Source organism: Carettochelys insculpta, chromosome 22, assembly GCF_033958435.1.
Source record: "Carettochelys insculpta isolate YL-2023 chromosome 22, ASM3395843v1, whole genome shotgun sequence".
Taxonomy (NCBI): Eukaryota; Metazoa; Chordata; order Testudines; family Carettochelyidae; genus Carettochelys; species Carettochelys insculpta.
In genome coordinates, this window is record NC_134158.1 from 14433512 (window position 1) to 14456847 (window position 23336).

The window sequence follows — 23336 nt, forward strand, 5'->3', positions numbered from 1 at the left end:
CTGTTTTCCTGGATTTTTATTGGGGGGATCATGGCACCACAAGGCAGGAGGAGCCCCAGGCTGTTGGCTGGCACCGCTGTGGTTCTCGGCCTGGCCGCTGGCCCTGCTGGGCTCATGCGGCATTGCTGGAGCCCTGCAACAATAAGAAGAGATTACTCTCCCAGGGGATTTCAATGCCGGGGTTGGAAGAGAGGTGGGCCTCTGGCAGGTGACCAATGGGAAAGGAGGAGTCGGTAACAGCACTCCAGCAGAGCGCTCCTACTTCCGAAACGTGTGGTGCATGAGCTCGGCATACAAACAAGCTCTCCGCCAGAGAGGGGAATGTGAGACCCTGCAGCAACATCCGCAACTGCAGCACCGGCCCCTCGTGCGCTGGGTCGGCGGCGGCGTGGGACGTCCTGCTCACACGGGCAGTGACTGGTGCTGAGGACCGCTGAACCGGTGGCTGCCTGATTCCATCCACAATGGCCATTAGGGTGGTCGCCCAACGGAGAAGTCGGAGGAAACCGATCTGAGGAAAAGTATCAGAGAGGGAGCCGTGTCAGTCGGTAGCTTAGAGAACAACCAAGCAGTCTTGTGGCACCTTATAGACGAACCGATATTTTGGAGCAGCAGCTTTTGCGGGCAAAGACCTGCTTGATCAGATGCAATATTCGGTGACTCTTTAAAGCGCTCCAGGTCTGCCGGTTCGTTTTGTTCGGATCCAGGCTCGCAGGGCTCCTTCTCCGGGACTGTGTCCAGGGGGAAGCATCGTGGGAGGCAGATCGTCCGTGGGGGCAGAGGTTGTGCTGTTAGAACGCTCCCCTGCCCGGCCTTGCTCTTTGTGGCCTGTGGAAAGGCGGCTCGGGTGTGCAGACAAATACCAGAGTCTCTGTCTGGTTAGTCTGTATCTTCAAAACCAGCGAGAAATCTTGGGGCACCTTATAGACGAACCGATATTTTGGAGCGTCCGCTTTCGTGGGCAAAGCCCACGAAAGCGGATGCTCCAAAATATCGGTTCGTCTTTAAGGTGCCCCAAGACTTCTTGTTTTTCTTGAATCTGAGGAAAGATCACGTACGAGGCTCAAAGGAAGGACCCCGTCCGGCCAAGTGATGTCCAGTCAGTGCTCCAAGGAAGTTGCTGCCAGCATGCCCTGAAGGTGTGGAAGAACGCTGGTGTCAAGTGAAAAATGCCATCACTGAAGCTGGTGGAGAAGCCATTGGCTACCAGACCAGGAAACATCAGGGCTGGTTTGATGAGAACGAGGTGGAAATTGAAGGGCAGACTGAAGCGAAAAGAAAAGCCTTTAGGGCCTGGCAAAACGACGTCAATCGCATGCCGAAGAGAAGAGAAGCCAAGGCCCAGGCTGACGTGCAACGTAAACGAGGCCTCTGAAGAACCAGCCGGGGACTGAGAGGGTGCGAGGACTCCAGCCTCTCGCAGACATCAACGATGCAAGAGGTTTCTTCAGTGCCGCCAGGGAATCCGTCCCCTGCGATCAAAGGATGGTGCCCAGCTCTTGAAAGACAATGAAGCAATTGCTTCTCACTGGAGGACACGTGGTAATGAGCTCTTGAACTGTCCCTCCACTGTGGTCCTAGAATCCCTTGACCGGGTCCCTCCGTGATCACCCAGGGAAGATATTGCAACACTTCCTATCCTGAGCGAGGTCCAAGCTGCCATCAACGCGATGAAATGCAACAAGGCAACCGGACGAGATGGAATTCCCCCCGACGTCTTCAAAGAAGGGGGGCCAGAGCTCCCCCGAGAGCTCCCCCTCCCGAGTCTCAAGATCTGGGCCAAGTAACAAAAGCCAAGCGAGTTCAGAGACACGCTGACCATCAGCCCTTTTCCAGAAGGGTGAGGCGTCAGACTGCAGGAACGATGGTGGCATCTCCCTCCCGCAGCAGCCAGGAAAATCTCGCCTTGAAACCTCGCAAACTGACTTCTGCCACTCGCAGAAGAAATGCTCCCAGAATCCCAGTGTGGCTTCTGAGGAACAGCAGACGTGATCTTGGCCACTAGTAGACGATGGGCTGGAATCGCTCCTTGGCAGGCCACTCGGTTCCAAGCTCCATGCAGTCCAGGGTTCCCTGCCCCGATCTGGGCTCACCCCTGCAGGAGTTTCCTTAACCCTCAGCTCTGCCAGTGCACATTCAGGCTGCCTTGTCCAGCTCCTTTAATCTCGATTCAGTTTTCCAGGTGCTGCTGCTTCACAGCGGAGTTGCTGAGCGTGGTTGCAGACTCACAGGCCAATGCCCTCTGCACCCCACGATTCCTGGAAGAATCCCTTCAGTGTGCCAGACACCACCTGGGTCACACATTCCCCAGGGTTAGGCCCTCGGCCCCTCCGCCCTCCAGGACCAACTCCAACAGACTCCCAGAGGAACCCCTTCCTGGGTGTGACACCCGCTCTCAAGGAGCACAACCACACTCTCTGGGACAGAACTCCTTCAGCGTGTCAGCCTCCTCGCGGGTCACTTGTTTCTGGAGGTTGGGCCCTTGGCCCCTCTGCCTTCTGGGACCAACTTCAATGGACTCCCAGGAGTAACCCCCACTCGGGTGTGACACCCCCTCTCGAGGACCATGACCACACCCTTGGGTTCAGCCATAAGCCCCTCCACTTTGGGGAACTGCACCTCACTGCCTGTCAGCACACCTGGGTCTCGCTGGCCCCCTTCTTCTTCCTGGTCCCCCCATCCCTTACTGCCAGATGCTCCATCCTCGGGGTGCAGTACATCCCACCCCTGACACCAGTGTGATGGGATTCAGGGGTCCCCAGGCTCTGCCCCCTGTCCGCAGGCAGGAGCGACTCTCACTCAGCGGGAGAACAGCAGGTTTATTAGCCAATAGGACACAGCATTGTACAGAGGAGTCAGTGCAGCCGGCAGGGACAGCCAGTCCAATCAACCCTGGGGAGAGGAGGCCCTGAGGGGCCCCTGGAGCCAGGGCCTTGCCCCCTCCTTTGTCTCTCTCTCAGCCCAGACCAACTGCTTCCCAACTCCCAGTTCCAATTCAAACCCCTCAGGCTCCACCTCCTCCTTTGTCTGCAGTACAGGGGTGTCACCTGGTCCCCTCAGTTACCCTCAGCAGGAGCCCCCCACATACACACACCTATGCCCCACTCCATCACAACATCAAAAAGAACACGGTGCTCCACCAACCCTCACCCATGGGACAATCTCATACACCTTGTATTGAAATCAGTGGAGAACTGCCGGCAGCTGTGGAGCCTTTCCCATACCTTGGAAGTCACGTTTCCTCTAAAGTTGACATTGATGCAGAAATCCAGCATCGTCTGAGCCAGGCAAGTTCTGCTTCACCCACCAGAGACAAAGGGTCTTTGAGAACTGGGACATCTGTGCAAAGACAAAGCTTTTTGTACACTGTGCAGGGGTTATTCCAGCACTACTGTACACGTGTGAAACCTGGACAACATATGAGCATCATTTGAAGGCACATGAACAATATCATTAACGCTGCCTCAGGAGAATCCTAACCTAGCTCCGCGGGGGACAGGTTCTGGTAGAGTTGCACATGACTGACATTGAAGTCGTTGTCATTCATCAACAACTTCCTTGGCCTGGTCACATGGTTCAAACAGCTTATCAGCGCCTCCCAGAACAGACTGTGGTTTCCAGATTAGAGGAAGGCCAGAGGAGCGTCGGGGGCCAGCATAAGCAATGTAAGGACGTGCTGAAGGCGCAAGTGAAAAAGTGCAACATCGGTGTCGACGCTTGCGACGAGTGCCCAAGACCGTCCCCAGTGGAGACCAGTCAGCCGGGAGGAGGCAGCACAATTTGAGAGGCCCCACCGCAGGGCAGACGAGGAGAAACAGAGAAGGAGAAAAGAGCAGCAAAAACTGCCCTGTGCCCCTCCACCAGCTACCACCACCTGCCCCTTCTGTGATAAGATCTGGGGCTCCAGAATTGGGCTGATCAGCTGACAGACACACACACACCTACAAGGGTGACATGAAGTCATCTTACCCGTTATCAAGTGGCCACCAAGAAATCCTGCAGAAAGCTGCTTCTGCTGGAAAAATTGTGTATCCCTGGGGCATGGTATCTAAGAGTTTTAAAAGAGCTGGCTGAGGAGCTTGCAGGACCATTAATCTCACTTTTCAATGTTTTGAAGCACTGGGGCGATTCCTAAAGACTGAGAGAAAGTGAACGTTGGGGCAGTATTTCAAAAAGTGAAACTGGGCTGTCCCTGGTAGCTACAGGCCTTCAGCCTTATCTCCATCCTGAGCACAATAATGGAGCAACTGAGGAAGGACTCAAGAACTGAAGGGTGGTGGTGGTGGTGTAATTCAGGCGGCGGGCTGGGACTTTATGGACCACAGAGCCTGTCCAACTAACTTGGTCTCTTCTGGCTGACAGACAGGCTGATAAATGTGGGTGATGAAGGTAATGGCAGGCCTGTGACAGACCCCTGAGCAGTGGCCCAGGTCGCACAGCTCCACCCTGATTAAACCTAGATCCAGAGGAGAATCCCCCACTCCTGGCTAATGAAGGGGTCTCCAAAGGCACCTGTGAATGGGGAAACACCATCGAGTTGGGGGGCCGGTTGGAGGCCTCACTTTAAACTTGACACCAGCACTGTTTGCCATGGACCCAGGAGCTTGCACAAGAAGCAGGCCTGGGACACAGCGCTGTGGCCTCTGGATCCAGCCCTGGGGCCAAGCTGTGCGAACCCTGGGCCCAGCTCTAACGCCAGGGAAAAGCCCCGGGGCTGGCTGACATGTTAGAAAACGTGGTGGCATGTGAGAGTTGCCGGGAGCGTTGGGGTGGCTACCGCTGTGATTAACAGCACCCCCTGCTGGCGGCCTGGTTGTAGGGCCGGTGCCCATCTGCACAGGCTGTAGCACGCAATTTATTCCACACAGGATGGAACAAGGTGGAGGCCAGTTGGGCCAGGAGCTGGTGTCTGGCGCAGAGGGGCTGTGGAAGGGTCTCGCTCCTGGGCTCTCAGCCCTGCCAGGGCGACTGTCTGTCCCCCGACGGGCGCTGAGGTTACACTTTTAGTGGTCCAGGTAAGGGGACCCAGGGTCAGTTTCCGGGGGGGGCGGGGGGCTGTACCCGCCCAGGGAATTAGTCTGGGGGCCTCAGGTTCTGGCCTTTGTGTCCAGTAAGAGCCCACCCTAGAGGTGGCTGCAGCTGGAAGGGGCAGGAGCCCCCCCAGGTGAGGGAAGACACACGCCCGGTAAATCTATTACAAGCTCTGAGCTCCCGGGCACGTCCCTCCCTGGGGTCATTAGGGCGAGGGAGGCTAATGAGCCAGGCTCCCGACTAATTGGCTCCCTGAGCTGGCGGCGGCGGCTGCTGGTTGGGCGGGGGGGCGGGATGCTATTGAGTCCGATGACCCACCAGGGAACCTCCCCCAGTCCCCCATCGGCCCCCGGCTCAGGGCAGAGCTGCGGAAGGGCGGGGCCAGCCGCACGCTGCCGGGAGGCGCTCTCCCATTGGGTGCGGCAGAGGGTGTGGGGGGGAGGGAGCGGGTGTGATTGGCTGAGGCTCCGCTAGCCCCGCCCGGGGGTTCTAGCCCCGCCCTCGCTGCCCCTAGCCCCTCGGTGGGGGGCCGGGGGGCGGAACCTTCCGCGCGTCTCCGCGGCCCGGCCGGGCCCCATTAGGTGGCGGCACCAGCCATGGCAGCGCTGGGGGCTTGGGCCCGGATCGGGGCCGGTGGGAGGGTGAGTCCGGCCTTCTCCCCCCGGGACCCCCTGCAAACCTCCCGCTCCCCCTCCCACTCCCCGGGACCGCAGCCCCTCGGGACCCCCTGCAAGCCTCCAGCTCCCCCTCTCCGGGACCCCCTGCAAGCCTCCAGCTCCCCCTCCCCCTGTCCGGGACCCCAGCCCCCCGGGAACCCCTGCAAGCCTCCAGCTCCCCCTCCCCCTGTCCGGGACCCCAGCCCCCCGGGAACCCCTGCAAGCCTCCAGCTCCCCCTCCCCCTCCCCCTGTCCGGGACCCCAGCCCCCCGGGAACCCCTGCAAGCCTCCAGCTCCCCTTCCCCCGGGACCCTCTCCCCGACCTGGAGCCCCCCGGGACCCTCCCCCCGACCTGGAGCCGACCCCGCACCCCCTCTCCCCGGTCCGCTCCCCCCGGCACCTCCCTCGAGTTCGCAGTAGCCCTCGGACCCCCCCTCCCCTCTCACCTGAAGGAGTTTGTCACCTTGAACCTTTGTTTCCTCTCCAGTTTCCGGCCCCTGCTCGCGCGGGCCGCGTCGGGCCAGTCCACAGCTGGGCGAGCCGGGTGGGTGCGGGGGGGTTGTGGCTGGGCCACGGGCAAGTCCCTGATGCTGTCTGCCTCAGTTTCCCCTTTAGATACGGGTGGGGTGGTACCGCTCGGGGACAGCAAGTGGGGATCTCCACGCAAACGGGGGAGCAGAGGCGGAGAGGAGCCCAGGCCTGGGCTGGCGGGGGCTGTGGGGCGGGAGTGAAGGACAGCGCGGGGGCTAGGGGCCCAGGGGGTGCGGGTTGGAAGTGAGGGACCATGGGGACGCTGGGGGGCCCAGGAGCAGGAGTGAGGGGCAGCGCGGGGGTTGGGGGCCCAGGGGCTGCAGGTCGGGAGTGAGGGGCACTGGCGGGGCTGCTGGTGGACTGCGGGTCGGGAGTGAGGGACCATGGTGGGGCTGGGGAACCCAGGAGCTGAGGGGCGGGAGTGACGGGCACGGGGGGGGGCTGAGGGGTACCGGGGGCCCGGGGGCTGCGGGTCGGGAGTGAGGGGCCATGGGGGGGGTTGGGGGACCCAGGAGTTGAGAAGCGGGAGTGACGGGCGGGGGGGGGGGGCTGAGGGGTACCGGGGGCCCAGGGACTGCGGGTCGGGAGTGAGGGGCACCGGCCGCTACTAATTATCTCGGTTGCGTTCCGCCCGGCGCCCCTCTCGGCCCTGGGATCGGTGCTGCCCGCGGGCCGCTCCGGGGTTCCCCCGTGACGCCCACCTGGTCCCGGCCGTGGGTTGGCGGGACGCGTGGGCCGCTAACGAGTTCGCCGCGGTTACGTGGCGATGCCGGGACCGGAGCCTGCTGAGATTCCGGGGCGGGGGCAGCTCGGCAGGGGGCCGGGGACCGGCCGCGCCCGAAAGGGGGCACTAGGGGTCGCTGTTGGCAGTCCCTGGGCACCGGGCCCTCCTCCGAGCTGATAGGGCCGCCCCAGGGCCCCGGCCTGTCCGTCAGCCCCCGCCCCGCCCCGCCCCGCCCCGCTGGAATGGACCTGGGGGCGGAGCTAGGCCATGGGGGCGGGGCCCATAGTGCCAGGCGGGGGAGGGGCTCGGGGGTACCTGGCTGGGGACAGGGTCTGTCCGCACTCAGGAGTCCCCCGGCCCTTGGTGCCCGCACAGCTCCCATCACCCGGGTCCCAGCGGCGGTGTGTGCTCTGGGGCTGGGGGGTTACCCTGTCCCCAGGTGATGAGGCATGGGGGGCTGTGACCCCAGGATGTGGGGGTGTCTGTGGGGCTGGCCGTGACCCCAGGATGGCGATGGGGGCTGGGAGGGGCTGGCTGTAACCCCACCATAGGGGTGGCAGGTTATCCTGAGCCCAGGCATGGGAGGTCTGAGGGATGTGATCCCAGGATATAGGGGTGCCTGGGGGCTGGCCCTGACTGCAGGATGTGGGGGGGCTTTTGGGAGGGGGCTGGCTGTGACCCCAGGATGTGGAGGGGTTGCTGGAGGGAGCTGACTGTGACCCCAGGATGTGAGGGTTGGCTGTGGGGCTGGCCCTGTGGGCGGTTCCTGGGGCTGTGGGGAACTGGCTGTGACCCCAGGATGTAGGAGGTTGCTTGGTGTTTGTGGGGGTGTTATCTTGAACCCAGTCGCTGGAGGTCTGGGGCCTGTGACCCCAGAACGTAGAGGGTTGCTGGGTGTCTGTGGGGGAAAGGCCATGACCCCAGGATGTGGGGGGTTGCTGGTGGCTGGCTGTGAACCGATGTGGGGGTGTCTGTGGGGGCTGGCCATGACCCCAGGGTGTGTGTGGGGGTTATTCTGAACCCAGGTGCTGAAGGTCTGGGGGACGTGACCCCAGGGCGTGGGTGGTTTCTGGGGGCTGGCCCCGACCCTAGGATGTGGGGTTTGGTGGGTGTCTGTGGGGTGGCTGACTGTGACCCCAGGGTGTGGAGGGTTGCTGGTGGCAGGGGGGCCGGCAGTGACCTCATGGTGTTGGGGGTTGCTGATGGGGTGTGGGGACTGGCCATGACCCCAGGATGTGGGGTTTTTTTAAGGATTGAGGGGGCTGGCTGTGACCCCAGTATGTGGGGGTTTTTAAGCATTGGGGGGGCTGGCTGTGACCCTGGGATGTGGGGGGTTGCTGGTGGTGGGGGAGGCTGGCTATGACCCCAGGATGTGGGATTTGCCCTGTACAGACCCGCCGTTGCTGGGCTGGGGCGGCCTCGGGGGCTCCGCGTGTGACTTGGGGGTCTGGCAGGGGGCTGGGAGCTGCAGGGTGAGGGGACTTACCTGGGACCCAGGCGTCCGGCCAGTGATCCCCACTTGTGGGCGAAGACGCTGCGCTGTGCGCCTGCGGGACGGCCAGCGTGGCTCGGCAGGGGCAAAGTGCAGCCTGGAGGGGGGGCCAGGTCGGGGGGGCAGGCGATGCTGCTGGGGGAGGGCAGGTTCCCACGCCTGGATGCCCATGGCCTCTCTGCTGAGGGGCCCTGTGGGGTCCTGGCTTGCGTGCGGCCTCGCAGCCTCAAGGGGCTCCCCCAGCCCTGAGCTGGTTACACATTAATCCCCTCAGTGAGATGGGGTGGGGGCGGGGTGGACTGGGCTGTGTGGGGCAGGGGAACACCACAGTGGGGCACTGGGCTGTGGGGGGGAGTCAGTGGGGGGCGCTGGGCTGTGGGAGAGGGGGGTGTGGTGGGGTTCAGGGGTCCCCAAGCACTGCACCCCGGCCGCAGGCAGGAGTGACTCTCAGCAGGTAGAACAGGAAGTTTATTAGGCGACAGAGACCCAGTTTCTCTCAGAGGTGTCAGTACAGCCGGCAGAGACAGTCATTCCAACCCGTCCTGGGGAGAGGAGCCCGAGGGGTGCTCCTCTGGGGTGTAGCTTCCCCCCTCACCTAGCTGGCTGCCTTCCAGCTCCCTCTTCTCCCACCTTCCAGCTGCCGCCTCTGATTCAAAAACCCCCTTTGGCTCCTCCCTCCTCTTTGTTCAGGGCAGAGGTGTTACCTGCCAGCCTAAGTTATAGCCCCAGGGTCATCCTCAGCCGCTGGGAGCTGCTCTGCTTGTCTCACACACATCCAGCCTGAGTCTCACACTTACACTCCCCCCACTCCATCACACCTCCCCGCCCTTCCAGACCGAACTGAGCGGGGTCACTTAGCCAGTGACCTGGGGAAGTTCGGGGCCCTCCCTGCTTGACAGGGCATCTGCTATGGTGTTGTTGTTCCCCTTGACATGGACCACCTCCATGTTGTAGTCCTGCAGGAGCAGACTCCACCGCAGGAGCTTGGCGTTGGCCCCTTTCATGTGATGCAGCCAGGTCAGGGGTGAGTGATCGGTGTACATGGTGAAACGCCGTCCAAACAGGTATGGCTGCAGCTTCCACAGAGCCCACCCCATGGCCAGACTTTCCTTCTCTGTGGCCACGGAGGTCTGCTTCCAGGGCAGCAGCTTCTTGCTCAGGTACACGACAGGGTGTTTCTCCCCCTTGTCATTCACCTGCATTAGCACAGCGCCCAGCCCCACGTCTGAGGCATCGGTGAACACCGGGAAGGGTTTGTTGAAGTCTGGATTTGCCACCACGGGGGCCCTGACCAGAGCCTCCTTCAGTGCGCCGAGGGCCTCTTGGCACTGCTCGGTCCAGACCACCTTGTCAGGCTTTCCCTTCTTACACAGCTCTGTGAGGGGGGCTGCAATGGAGCTAAAGTGGGGCACAAACCTCCGGTAGTACCCCGCCATCCCAATGAAGGCCTGGACTTGTTTCTTAGTCTGGGGTGTGGGCCAATCTCTGACAGCCTCCACTTTAGCTGGCTCTGGCTTTAAGCAGCCACTGCCCACCTTGTGGCCCAGGTAGGTCACCTCAGCCATCCCCACCTTGCACTTCCCTGCCTTGATAGTCAGACCAGCCTTCTGGAGTCGGTCCAGCACCTGCTTGAGTTGGGACACATGGTCTTCCCACGTCTGGCTGAAGATGCAAATGTCGTCCATGTAAGCCAGGGCAAAGCTCTCCATCCCTTTCAGTAGCTGGTCCACCAGACGCTGGAAGGTAGCGGGTGCCCCCTTGAGGCGGAAGAGCAGGACCAGGAACTCGTAGAGCCCCACAGGGGTGATGAAAGCCGACTTGAGCCGGGCATCTTCATCCAATGGCACTTGCCAGTATCCCTTGGTGAGGTCTATGGTGGTGAGGTAACGGGCTCCCCCCAGCTTGTCTAAGAGGTCGTCAGGCCTGGGCATGGGGTAGGCGTCCGAGACAGTGATGGCGTTAAGATTGCGATAGTCCACACAAAACCGAACAGACCCATCTTTTTTAGGGACTAACACCACGGGGGAGGCCCAGGGGCTGGAGGAGGATTGGATCACCCCCAGAGCCAGCATGTCTTCAACCTCCCCCTCTATGACCTGAGCCGTCTTCCCTGTGGCACTGAACAGCACACACTTGATAGCTGCATGAGTGTCTGTCTCTATTCGGTGGACAGCCAAGTCAGTGCGTCTGGGTCTGTGAGAGAATAGCTGTTGGTGTGAATGCAGCACCTCCTTGATCTCCGTCTGCTGGGCAGGGGTCAGCTGGTCTGAGAGGGGAATAGACTCCAGCAAGGAGCCGGCTCCAGTCCCTTTGAGCAAATCAACCAAGGGATCATCCCCCTGCCCCTCCCAGTGTCTGCACACGGCCAGCACCAAGTTCTCCCTGTCCCAGTAAGGTTTCATCATGTTCACATGATAGACCGGTGGCTGTGGGCCTGGTTCAGCAGTTCCACCACATCGTTCACCTCATTTAGCTGTCTGACGACCTTGAAGGGGCCATCCCAGGCAGCTTGCAGCTTGTTCCGCTGCACAGGTACAAGGACCATCACTTGGTCCCCGGTGGCATAGGCTCGAGCCCAGGCATTACGGTCATACCAGACCTTTTGCTTCCTTTGGGCCCCGGAGAGGTTCTCCCTGGCCAGGCCCATGAGCTCAGTGAGTTTTTCCCGGAAGGTCAGTACATACTGTACCACTGACTCCCCTTCAGGAGAGGCCATCCCCTCCCACTCTTCTCTGAGCAAGTGCAGGGGTCCCTGTACACTCCTTCTGTACAGCAGCTCAAACAGGGAGAACCCCGTGGATACCTGGGGCACCACCCTGTATGCAAACAGCAGGTGGGGTAAGTACTTGTCCCAGTCGTGGGGGTGCTGATTCATGAAGTTTCTCAGCATCTGCTTCAGAGTGCCATGGAACCTCTTCACCAGCCTATTGGTCTGCGGGTGGTAGGCTGTGGCCCAGGTGTGCCAGACCCCACACTTGTCCCACAAGCTTTGCAGTAGGGCCAACATGAAGTTGGACCCCTGATCTGTGAGGACCTCCTTGGGGAACCCCACTTTGCTGAAAATGGGCAGCAGTGCATCTGCCACGGTGTCAGCGTTGATAGAGGTCAGGCCACTGCTTCTGTGTATCGCATGATGAAATCTACCACCACCAAGATATATTTCTTCCCAGAATGTGTTGCCTTGCTGAAGGGTCCCGCTATGTCCATAGCCACTTTCTGGAAAGGCTCCTCTATGATGGGCAGCGGCCTCAGGGCGGCTTTCCCCTTGTCCTGGGTCTTCCCCACCCTCTGGCAGGGATCGCAGGACAGGCAAGATTGACAGACAGCCACAAAGATCCCCGGCCAGAAAAAGTTCTGTAACAACCTTCTCCTGGTGTGGTGGATCCCCTGGTGTCCTGTGAGCGGGACATCATGGGTTAGGTACAGCAGCCTGCGCCGGTACTTTTGGGGAACCACCAGTTGCCTCTGGACCTTCCATGGCTCCGCTTTGCACCTGGGAACCCATTCCCGGTACAGGAATCCCTTCTCCCACAGGAATCTCTACCTGCAGCCCTCCCCCAGCTGTGGAGCTGGGCTGAGACTGGCCAGTTCCCTCAGCTTCTGCAAGGAGGGGTCTCTCGGCTGCTCTGTCTGGAACTCTTCAGCAAGTGTAGGGGCGGAAGCTGCTTTCCCTTCTCTGCCTGGCTCCAGGACCACTGGCCTGTGAGACCTGGTTTTTGGGGGCCCCTTTTCTCCCAAGGGTGGCTCCTGTGGCTTTGACTGGACCTGTACCCCCGAACCTGGGGAGCGCCCCCCTCATTTTCTTTGGCTGTAGGTCAGGACCAGGGCACGAGGGCGTTCACCTGGCCAGTTCTCCAGATCACCCCCCATTAGTACATCTGCAGGCAAATGGCTGTGCACCCCCACCTCCTTGGGGCCTTCCTTATCCCCCCATTTCAGGTGCACCCTCGCCATGGGCACCTTGAAAGGGGTCCCATCAATTCCCGTTAGAGTCAGGTGGGAATTGGGTATCATCCGGCCTGATACCACCACCCTGAGTCGGGCCAGCGTCACGTCAGTGCCTGCGTCCCAGAATCCTGTGACATTTCTCCCGTCCTCCTCAAGGGGCGTGAGACACTCGCTCCGCAGAGGCAGCACCGTCCCCACTCTGTAAACTGATCTCTGAGCATCGGCCCCCCTGAGGAGCTGGTCTGTGGGGTGGGCTTGGCCCAATCCAAGGGCACCCTGTCGGCACCACCCGCCTTGGCCGCCAGCCCCTCTGGCTTCTGGGACTCCACCCAGTTGACTTCATGACCCCCCAGCCTGCTCAGCCTGTCTGGGAGCTTGGGACACTGGACTTATCTATGCCCCTTCTGCCCACAGCGATAACAACCCGGGCCTTGCTGTGCCCCTCGGGCCGGCTGCTCTGTCCAGGCTCTAGCTGGCCCTCTGGCAGGTGGGTGGCTGGCCCCTCTTTCCTGGGCTCGCCCAAGAGGTGGTCCCCTCTGTCGTACAGCCAGGAACCGGTCTCTCTGAGACTCCTGGTCTCTCTGGGATTCCCTCGTTCTCCAGGACTCCCTCTCTTTCTGGGGCTCACTTTCAAACATGGCCTGGCTGTTTGTGAAGTCATCTGCCAGCTTCCCTGCACTGTGTGGATCCCTGGGCGTCCGGTCCATGAGCCACACCCTCAGGTCAGGTGAGCACATCTCATAGAATCGCTCCAGGGCCATCAGCTTGACCAGGTCCTTTATGGACTGGAATCCCATCCTGAACAACCACTTCTGGTAGTATTGCTTCAGGCGGGAGGCCACGTGTAGCCAACCAGGCTCGGGTTCCCCAGAAACGAGGCTGCACCCAGAAGGCGAGTGCTATATTTGGTTTTTGAAAGTGCGTGACACCCACGACGGGAGCCCCGGAGACGCCACAGTCACCAGTGGAGGAAAACCCGACGCGTCGGAGCTTCAATTGGGGAGAGGCTCTGTAACAGGCCTCCTAACACCAGCTGATAAAGCTGAACTCATTAACATAAGATTGCCTAAAATTGCCTATGCATTTCTTATCACTTTTTTTTGTGGCCTACTGCCAGCGTAGCCTTGAAGTCTTGGCAAGTGCAGGTTGTTTTGCAGCAGTTCCCATGGCAGTTATTTTGCAGCTTTTCACCTTGCACAGACTGGTTTGTTTAGGTTCTTCTGAGGAGTCACAGAGGGGTCGGACTGCACTCTCGACCATTACAATGTCTTCTCGCACCCTACACTCCTCCCCATGACCCCTTGCTGAATTCCGAGGCTAGTAGGAATCAAGTGAGGTGGTTGATGCTTTTTTGGCAACACAGCGTGCACCTGTGGAACAGACTTGATGACAGCATATGAGAGCAGTGAAAGCAAAGTTACACAAAACGGTATAGTTTTGCAAGACAGCAGGAGTAGCAGTGACACCTATAAAGCAGGTGTCCATGAGCTGTCCCATGGCCATACTGTGGGGCAGAGAAAAGGCAGACGCGTTGATGGCAGTTTGTGCCAATGCTACGCATACGTTGGAGCTGTTACTGATGCACGGGCCCCGCTTTGAGGCTGTTGCTATAGCAGTTTAGAGGTACCCGTGACCCACCCCATTAAGGGGATTGGGGTTTATACAGTAACGAGCGACGCCCATGACCCGCTTAGTGTTTTGCAAAGCCCACGCTACTGCTAGGATTTGCTTTTTTAGGGGGGGGGAACCCACCTTTGGCTTTGCGGAGGGTTTGTGACCAGAAGCCGATAGGTTTTTTTCTTGCTGGGTTTTTACCTGCTGCCACAGACCCCAGGATGCCACGTCGCCGACGGTTGTTACCTTTAGTTTAAACGGTTGGCCCTGCAGCGGTTCAGTGAGGCGGGTGTGTGCCACCACCACCTCTTTGCAGAGATTAAAGGCTTGTTGGTGCTTTTTTGTTTAGTTTTACTGGGTGGCCTTGCGCACAAGCTCCTCTTACAATGGTGTTTAGGGCAGCTTGAACAGTTGGTTTATTTGGTTCCGAGATTATAATGCTGTTGATGTAGTGGTAGCAGGCCGTTCGGTTAGGGAAGTTTAGATGCTCCAGATTGGCCTGCACTAGCTGATGGCAGATTGTTGGGGAGTGCTTAAAGCCCTGTGGTAACACGGTAAATGTGACTGCTTTGTTAGCCACGTGAAGGCAAACTGCTCTTGACTTTTGGGATGAATGTTAATAGAGAAGAACGCATTGGCCAGGTCTATGACGGCATGCCACGGCAAGGCTGCCACGGTGATGCGCTCCAGGATGGTAACCATGTCTGGAACTACGGCTGTTAGCTCTGGGGTTACCTTATTGAGTTTTTGATAGTTCACTGTTATGTGCCACGATCCATTTGGCTTTTTTACTGCCAGATGGGGCTGTTGAAGGCGCTCAGCGTGGGGCGAATAATCTCCGCCTGTGGCAATGCAACAATAATGTTACTGATTTTCTGCTCTTCACCAGGAATACGGTACTGCTTGACTGACACCAGGGTTTGGGGGACCGGCAGGCGCACAGGGTCCCATTTGGGATGTTCTCGCAGTAGGGGCTCCACAGTTTTAATTGCCTGAATGTAGCAGGGATGCCTCAAGGCAAACAGCCCATACTGCGTATCCACGCACCGGCCACGCAAGACATTCATGCCAATGATGTGTTCACCTAAAGGTGCAGCCAGCACAGTCGCCCGAAAGGGAAAGGCTTTCCCCAGTGTTAGGGTGACCTTCACCGAAGAAGCGGTGGTCTCCGCTCCTCCGAGGCCCTGACGACCACCGCGTGACCCGCAGTCTGGGTGGAATGCAGAATGGTCGCCTCAGCTCCAGTGTCTAACAGAGCTCGCCCATGCTGCTGCCCTCTCCGGGGCCACTTGATGGTTACTGGGATGAATGGGCGCCGGTCCCCTGCTGCCTGTTGCACCACCACAGCCCGTACCGCAGGGGACCCGCTTCCCTGTCACTTCCTAGGGGGAAGGGTCCACTTGACCGGGGCGCTGGGCTCAGGCCTCCCCCCAGCTTCTGTACCTTTCTGTGGTGCCTGAGTCTTGCCCACCCTCTTGGAGGCACCCACATCCTCACTCTGCTGGGTAGGCGGCAGTTGTAACCAATGCTTGTACAAGTTTGGTGTTGGCAAACCATTGATCTCCTCATGGGGCACTCCTGCCTTTAGCAAGTCCGTTTACATGGTTTTCCGGGTTACCCTAGCGTGCCCTTTCTCCTGTCCAGGGGCTCCCGCCCAACCACCTTTTCCTTTGGTGGAACGGACCGCGTTCGCGCCTGTGACAGCCTCTAACTGCATTAACGTTCCAACCAACTCACCTATGTTCCCCCCGCTGCCATGACCACGGCCAGAAGGGAGGCCTTTAGCTTGAGGGGGGCAAGGCATAACAGAGTGGTCTTGATGGATTTATGGACCCCTATATTGTCCGGTTCAATGTTGATGAAAGCCACAGCCCACACCATGCCCAGCTGCCGCAGCGCACTTACCCCTTCTGGGATTGTACGCCAGGGCCTTACCAGTGCTTTCAGTTTCCCCACAGAGGGGTAGACCTGGTTCACCGCCATAGTTAACCAGTGGTACAGGGACAGCGCTTTTACGGCATTTTTTTGTGCATTAGTAATACCTTGCATAGTTTGCAGCGCCTGTTTGATCTGTGAATTCTGGGACAACACGCCCATCTGGTGGAGTTTCACAAGCAGTAGCAACACAGGGTTGCCCGCGTTGTCCCGTACACGCACTAGCCAGGCCAACAGGCCTTCCCCTGGCTCCTGCTTAAAACTCTTCACCATCTCCTGCAACTCACTTGTCTTAAACGTTTGCCAGACCTCATTGCAGCGACCTCCTTCTGCCCTCAACTCCTGAATGGGGCGCGCCTGTCTCAGGTTGGTTTGCACAGCCTTTTCGTTCACCTCCTCCTCAGACAAGGAAGAGCTCCAAATGTTCCCATCCCAGGTCTCAGGGTCCCAAGTGGCTAGCACAAGGACTGCACGCACTTGGGCCATCGACACCGGTTCTTTCTCTAGTTTTGCGAGCCACCGATTCGTAACTCTTGCCACCAACACCTCACAACGATGGGTTAACTTTTGCTTCCTTTTGGACTGCGAGGTAACCACCTCCTGTGCTATTGCCCGTGCATCCACCAAATCACGACATGCCTGCTCCTTTCCCGCCAGCGCCTTCTGCAGGCGGAGAAGCTCATCATCCAGGGCCCGGAGGGCAGTTAGGAAAAGCCATGCGACCTCTCCCACCGCCCTTTTCTCCATTCCTAGCCGGCGGCTCAGCCGCAGCCGACGCAACGCTCCTTCTACCTGTACCAGCGTCACGCCTGCCGCCTCCTGCAACTCCGGCCAGTCTGCTAGGGCTGCCCAACAGGCCCCCATCTGCACTACCAGCCCCCATCGCTCTGTTGAGGGCCATCCTGTTATGTGCTGCAGGGACAGCGCTGGCTTCTCTGCCTCCTCCGCTTTCGCCCAAAAAGGCATCGTACCTGGAGAACCTGCTCGCTGCGCCAATTGTAGCCTACCAGGCTCAGGTTCCCCAGAAATGAGGCTGCACCCAGAAGACGAGTGCTATATTTGGTTTATTGAAAGTGCGTGACACCCACGACGGGAGCCCCGGAGACGTCAGTCACCAGTGGAGGAAAACCCGACGCGTCGGAGCTTCAATTGGGGAGAGGCTCTGTAACAGGCCTCCTAACACCAGCTGATAAAGCTGAACTCATTAACATAAGATTGCCTAAAATTGCCTATGCATTTCTTATCACTATCTTTTGTGGCCTACTGCCAGCGTAGCCTTGAAGTCTTGGCAAGCGTGGCTTGTTTTGCAGCAGTTCCCATGGCAGTTATTTTGCAGCTTTTCACCTTGCACAGACTGGTTTGTTTAAATTCTCCTAAGGATTCACAGAGGGGTCAAACTGCACTCTTAACCGTTACAATGTCTTCTCGCACCCTACACTGCGTCTGCGTAGGTTTCCTCTGGCTTCTGCGTCTCCTGGAACTTCTTCTTGTACATCTCCGGAGTCAGCCTGAACTTATGCAACAGGGCCTGTTTGACCCGTTCATAGTCCCCAGGCTGCAGCCCCTCCAGGTGGCTGAGCACCGCTGCGGCCTTCTGGCCCAGAAAGGGGGTGAGATGTCGGAGCCATTCGGCTGGGGGAACCTTGTGCAACTCACAGGCTCGCTCAAAAGCGGTAAGGAACTCGTCCATGTCCCCTGGGTCCTGACACTGGGCCAGCACACGCGTCTCCAAGTGACTGGCCACCCTGAGCTGCCTGGCCCTCTCCCCGCTTACCGCAGCTGGGGTCTCTTAGCGTCTCACCTCCGCCATGGCCCGTTCGTGCTCCCACTCTCGCGCTCTCTCCTCCCGCTGTCTCTCTTGTAGCTGGTGCTCGCGCTCACGCTCTCTCCCCCATTCCTGGTGCTCCAGTTCCTTTAAATGCACCTCGAGCTCCAGCCGTCGCAGCTCTGCGGCGGGGGACTCTGCCCGCGATGGACCACCGCTAGCTGAGTGCGACCTGGCGGGCACCACGTCTGTCTGATGGTGTCGAGCCCCTGCTCCTGTCGGAGAATCTGAAACGCTTCCAGGGGGTGACTGGCCGCTTCCTGCTGGGACAGGCTTTGGCCCGCCGGATCTGTCATTCTCTTCCAGCTGGGCAATCAGCTGGGCCTTGGTCGCCTTCCCCACTGTCAGGCCCCTCTCTTTGCACAGCCCTGCTAGCTCTGCCATTAGGAGTCAGGTATAATCCATCTCCCTGCCGTCTCCTGGGGTATCCACTCACCAGCAGCAGCTGCAGGAATCGCTCTGTTCCACCTCCGGCTCTTGTGAGGCTCCTTCCTTCTCCTGTGCTCAGTCAGCCACTGCTGGGAGCTCATCTGTGGGTGCCGTGCATCCCACTGCTGACACCAGTGTGATGGGGTTCAGGGGTCCCCAAGCACTGCATCCCGTCCGCTGGCAGGAGTGACTCTCACTCAGCAGGTAGAACAGGAAGTTTATTAGGCAACAGGCCAAGTTTCTCACAGAGGTGTCAGTGCAGCCGGCAGAGACGATCATTCCAACCCATCCTGGGGAGAGGAGCCCGAGGGGCGCCCCTCTGGGGTGTAGCTTCCCCCCTCGCCCAGCTGGCTGCCTTCCAGCTCCCTCTTCCCCCAGCTTCCAACTGCCACCTCCGACTCAAAAACCCCCTTTGGCTCCTCCCTCCTCTTTGTTCAGGGCAAAGGTGTTACCTGCCAGCCTATATTATAGCCCCAGGGTCATCCTCAGCCGCTGGGAGCTGCTCTGCTTGTCTCACACACATCCAGCCTGAGTCTCACACTTATACTCCCCCCACTCCATCACAGGGGGTCTCATCCATCACAGGGGGTCTCAGTGGGGGGCGCGCTGGGCTGTGGGGGAGGGGGGCCCTGCAGCATGCACTTGTGTAAGTGGGGGCCCTCCAGGCTCCCCCCAGCACCCATCCCTCTCTGCTGTAGGTTTGGCCAGGTGGGTTCTGTGCTGCCCTGAACCAGCTGCTGTCCTGCCGCCCCAGGAGACCCATCAGCACGTTCTTCAAGGTGAGTTGGCACCTTCCAGCCTGCCAGATGCCTGGGTTCCCCCCCATCGGCTCTGCGGGGGGGAGGGGCAGGTGGTCATAGCAGAGGCTGCGAGCCCGGACGCCTGGGTTCTTTTACAGGCCTCAGACCTGCAGGTGGAGCTAACCAAGTGGCCGAAGCCAAAGCCAGCGCTGGAAGAGCTGCGGTTTGGGAAGCATTTCACTGACCACATGCTGAGTGTGGAGTGGAGCCAGGAGCAGGGCTGGGGCCAACCCCACATCAGGCCCTTCCAGAACCTGAGCCTGCACCCAGCCACCTCTTCCCTGCACTATGCCGTGATGGTGAGTGGCAGGGCCTGCTCCCTGCCCCTGCTGCCACAGTTGTGTCCCCAGATGCACCCCCCAAGGCAGCTGCATCTCTGTGTGTGGGGTCCCCAGCTCCCCAGCTCCTCCCCAGAGGCAGCCGCATCTCTGTGTGCGGGGTCCCCGGCTCCCCAGCTCCTCCCCAAAGGCAGCCGCATATCTGTGTGCGGGGTCCCCGGCTCCCCAGCTCCTCCCCAGAGGCAGCTGCCTCTCTGTGTGCGGGGTCCCCGGGTACCCAGCTGTCCCCCAGAGGCAGCCGCATCTCTGTGTGCGGGGTCCCCGGCTCCCCAGCTCCTCCCCAGAGGCAGCCGCATCTCTGTGTGCGGGGTCCCCGGCTCCCCAGCTCCTCCCCAGAGGCAGCCGCATCTCTGTGTGCGGGGTCCCCGGCTCCCCAGCTCCCCCCCAGAGGCAGCCGCATCTCTGTGTGCGGGGTCCCCGGCTCCCCAGCTCCTCCCCAGAGGCAGCCGCATCTCTGTGTGCAGGGTCCCCAGGTCCCCAGCTCCTCCCCAGAGGCAGCCGCATCTCTGTGCTGGGCGAGGGGTCCTTAGATACCCAGTCCCTCTGGTGCTGTGTCCCAGCTGAAGCGTGGTTCCTCCCCAGCCCCCCTCTGACAGAGCTGCTCTCCCCAGGTCTTTGAGGGGATGAAGGCTTTCCGGGGCGACGATCAGGAAGTGCGTCTCTTCCGCCCCCAGCTGAACATGGAGCGAATGTACCACTCTGCCACACGGGCCTCCCTGCCAGTGAGTCTCTCGCCATCCCTCGGCCCTGCCACCCTGAACCCTTATCCCCCTCCATTGGGGGCCTTCAGCCAGGACACCTGGCGTCCCTCCCTGCCCTGGGAGGGAAATGGACTAGTGGTTAGAGCAGGGGCTGGGAGCCAGGACTCCTGGGTTCAATCCTGGCCCTGGTGGCTGCCCCCTGCCCCCAATGCTGCCCCCTCTCTCCAGCCTTTCGACCAGCTGCAGCTCCTGGAGTGCCTGTGCCGGCTGGTGGCCCTCGACCGCGACTGGGTCCCGCACTCCAACAAGGCCAGCCTCTACATCCGGCCCACCTTCATCAGCACCGAGGTGGGGAGCAGCCCTGACCCCCCCCCTTCCGCCCAGCCCAGCACCCCCCGTTCTGACCCCCCCCGACTTGTCTCCCATCTCCTCCTTCCCCTGCGCCCCATGGGGCGAGCTCTGCTGGGTGTTCCGGGTCTCACACTGTGCTCCCCCCACAGCCGACCCTGGGGGTGTTCCGGCCCAGCCGCGCCCTCCTCTACGTCATCCTGTCGCCGGTGGGGGCCTACTTCAGCTCCGGCCCCATGGGCGCCGTGAGGCTGCTGGCCGACCCCCGCTACGTCCGCGCCTGGCCCGGTGGCGTTGGCAACTACAAGATGGGGGGGTGAGCATGAGCCCCCGAGCCCCTGCGTGTGTTTGGTCTGCCCCCTCCCCCACCTGCCCCCACCCCCTCTGTGGCTGGTCTGCCCCCAGCCTGCTCCCCTGTGTTAACCCCTCTCCCGCCTGTGTGTCTCCTGCCCCCCCATGTCCTGCTTCCCTCCCCCACCTGTGCCTGGTCTGCCCCCAGCCTCCCCCACCCCTGTGTCCCACCTGTCCCCCGGGGCACTGTCCTTGCCCTGGCTGTGCCCCATCTCCCTGCCCTGCCCCGCCCCCCAGGAACTATGCGCCCACCATCCTGGTACAGGACGAGGCGGTGCGGGCTGGGTGCCAGCAGGTTCTTTGGCTCTACGGTGCCGACCACCAGATCACTGAAGCCGGCACCATGAACCTCTTCCTCTTCTGGACTGACCCGCAGGGCGGTGAGAGCTGGGGGGGGTCCCTGCCCCAGCCGCACCCCTGAGCCCCACCCCAAGGGGTCCCTGACTACCCCCCGACCCGGGTCCCATCCTGGGCAGGGCCCCACCCCCACCCCCTGGGGTCTGAGTGCCCAGCCCCTGCCCCACGCCCTGCCCCCCATCTCGGGGGTTCCCTATAGCCATCCCAGAGGGGCCCCCTGCCCCATCCCACACCCTGTCCCCATCTCAGGGGTTCCCTATAGCCACCTCAGAGGGGCCCCCTGCCCCTCACCCTGCTCCCATACCTGTGGGTCCCCTATAGCCACCCCAGAGGGGCCCCCTACCTCTGCCCCCACCCTGCCCCCCATCGCGGTGGTTCCCTATAGCCACCCCAGATGGGACCCCTACCTCTGCCCCATGCCCTGCCCCTCATACAAGGGGGTTCCCTATAGCCATCCCAGAGGGGTCCCCTGTCCCGTCCCACACTCTACTCCCCATACCTATGGGTACCCTATAGCCACCCCAGAGGGGCCCCCTATCTCTGCCCCGTGCCCTGCCTCCCACACAAGGGGGTTCCCTATACCTACCCCATAGGGGTCCCCCTACCTCTGCCCCACACCCTGTCCCCCACCCCATAGGGGCTGCTCTGCCCCCCATACCAGGGGTTCCCCATACCACCCCAGAGGAGCCACCTCCCAGTGCCAGCCCCCCCACCCCATGCTGGCACAAGTCACGGGGGTCTCTCTCTTCCAGACCTGGAGCTGGTGACGCCCCCCTTGAGCGGCCTCATTCTGCCTGGGGTGACCCGGCAGAGCCTGCTGGACTTAGGGCGCCAGTGGGTGAGTGGGGGCAGCTGGGAGGGGCCGGGCAGCCGGGGCAGTCGCTGGGAGGCCCCCAGCCGGGCATCGGGGGGCGCCGCTGATCCTCTGCTGCCCCCGCAGGGTGAGTTCAAGGTCTCCGAGCGCAGCATCACCATGGCCGACCTGCTGCGGGGGCTGCAGGAGAAGCGGGTGCGGGAGCTGTTTGGCTGCGGCACCGCCTGCGTCATCTCGCCCATCAGCCACATCCTGTACCAGGGCCAGGTGGGACGCCGGGGCCGGGGCTGGGGGGCCTGGAGCCTGTGGGGTGGGGACCCAGAGAGATCGTGGGCTATGAGGACCTGGGGGCTGGGTCCCATGGGGATGTGGGGGGCAGGTAACATGGGGGGCTGGGGGCTGGGTCCCATGGGGATGTGGGGGACAGGTAACATGGGGGGCTGGGGGCTGGGTCCCATGGGGATGTGGGGGACAGGTAACATGGGGGGCTGGCACCATAGGGCTGGGGCCCTGTGGGGGCTGGGGTGTTCCAGGTGCCATCGGGTCTTGTCTCCTTCCAGAACTATCCAATCCCCACCATGGAGAACGGCCCCCAACTCGCCCAGCGCTTCTTGAAGGAGCTGATGGATATCCAGGTGCCAGGGGCGGGGCTTGGTGCTGGTGGGGGCGGGGAGCCTGGGGTCTTTCCCCAAGGGGACTGGGGCTCAGCCCAGATCCCAGAGAGAGGCACCCGCCTCGAGGCCCTGGCTGTGGGTGGGTGGCGGAGGAGGTGTCTGTGCCGAGCTCTGACACCCCGTGTCTGTCTGTCTCTGTCTCCCTGCAGTACGGCCGTGTGCCCAGCAACTGGGTGCTCCCCGTCTGAGCCGGACCGGACCTGCACCCTATTTATCACAGGGGGCTTTGGCTTCAGCACTCCCCAAAGCATCCCCCCCGCTGCTCCCCCAGAGCATTCCCAGCATCCCAAAGGTCCCGGCCACTGGGGGGACAGCCCCCTCCTCGCAAAGTGCAATATATAGAGAGTCCCCCCCCAATTCGTCCCCTTCCCCCAGGGCTGGCTGAACTGGGGCCAGGCACTCCCTGCACCCGCATAGCACAGCCGGTGCAAAGCCTGCTGGGTAATCCCACCAGGCTGGGCATCTGGGAGAAGTGCTTTGTGGGAGAACAGACTGAGCAGTTGCAATGCAGCCTGGGTAATCTGACCCAGGCTGCCATTACTGCCCCTCCAGCCCAGTTCTGGGCTCCCCTGACTCAGCCTGGGGCCGGGTGACCCTCCCCATGGGGCCCAGAGACAGTCACCGCCCGAGAAGCTTTTCTATTAAAGGAGGAGACCAATGCCTCGGTCCTGAGTCGGTGTCAGGGGGGAATAGTGGGGACTACTGGACTGCTCAGACGCCCCAGGTGGGGCCCCGTCAGGCTGGGTGCTGCTCGGAAGCCAGCAGGAG

At 61.1% G+C, this 23336-nt stretch overlaps 1 protein-coding gene and 1 long non-coding RNA gene across 7 annotated transcripts; one reads left to right on the forward strand and one right to left on the reverse strand.

The window, feature by feature from the left end:
• On the reverse strand, window positions 1-8451 carry LOC142024248 (uncharacterized). 3 transcript variants are annotated; one of them, XR_012648441.1, is made up of 4 exons: window positions 6134-8451; window positions 3970-4048; window positions 3225-3339; window positions 1-2291 (listed from the first exon to the last, which is right to left on the reverse strand). It is a non-coding gene; the product is annotated as an uncharacterized LOC142024248 (long non-coding RNA). The 3 variants fall into 3 exon arrangements; XR_012648440.1 differs by lacking the exon at window positions 3970-4048 and having other exon boundaries at window positions 6134-8446; XR_012648442.1 differs by lacking the exons at window positions 3970-4048; window positions 6134-8451 and adding an exon at window positions 3481-3827.
• BCAT2 (branched chain amino acid transaminase 2) lies at window positions 5556-23228 on the forward strand. 4 transcript variants are annotated; one of them, XM_075016054.1, is made up of 11 exons: window positions 5556-5672; window positions 18884-18964; window positions 19084-19284; window positions 19935-20045; window positions 20253-20372; window positions 20525-20688; window positions 20961-21103; window positions 21833-21918; window positions 22021-22161; window positions 22455-22529; window positions 22718-23228. In XM_075016054.1, exons 1-11 carry the CDS (start codon window positions 5628-5630, stop codon window positions 22754-22756), a joined length of 1206 nt encoding a protein of 401 aa, XP_074872155.1. In that variant the 5' UTR covers window positions 5556-5627; the 3' UTR covers window positions 22757-23228. The 4 variants fall into 4 exon arrangements, with proteins under 4 accessions (XP_074872155.1, XP_074872157.1, XP_074872159.1 ...); XM_075016058.1 differs by lacking the exon at window positions 5556-5672 and adding an exon at window positions 9414-9458; XM_075016055.1 differs by lacking the exon at window positions 5556-5672 and adding an exon at window positions 11240-11272.
• The last annotated feature ends 108 nt before the right edge of the window (window positions 23229-23336 follow it).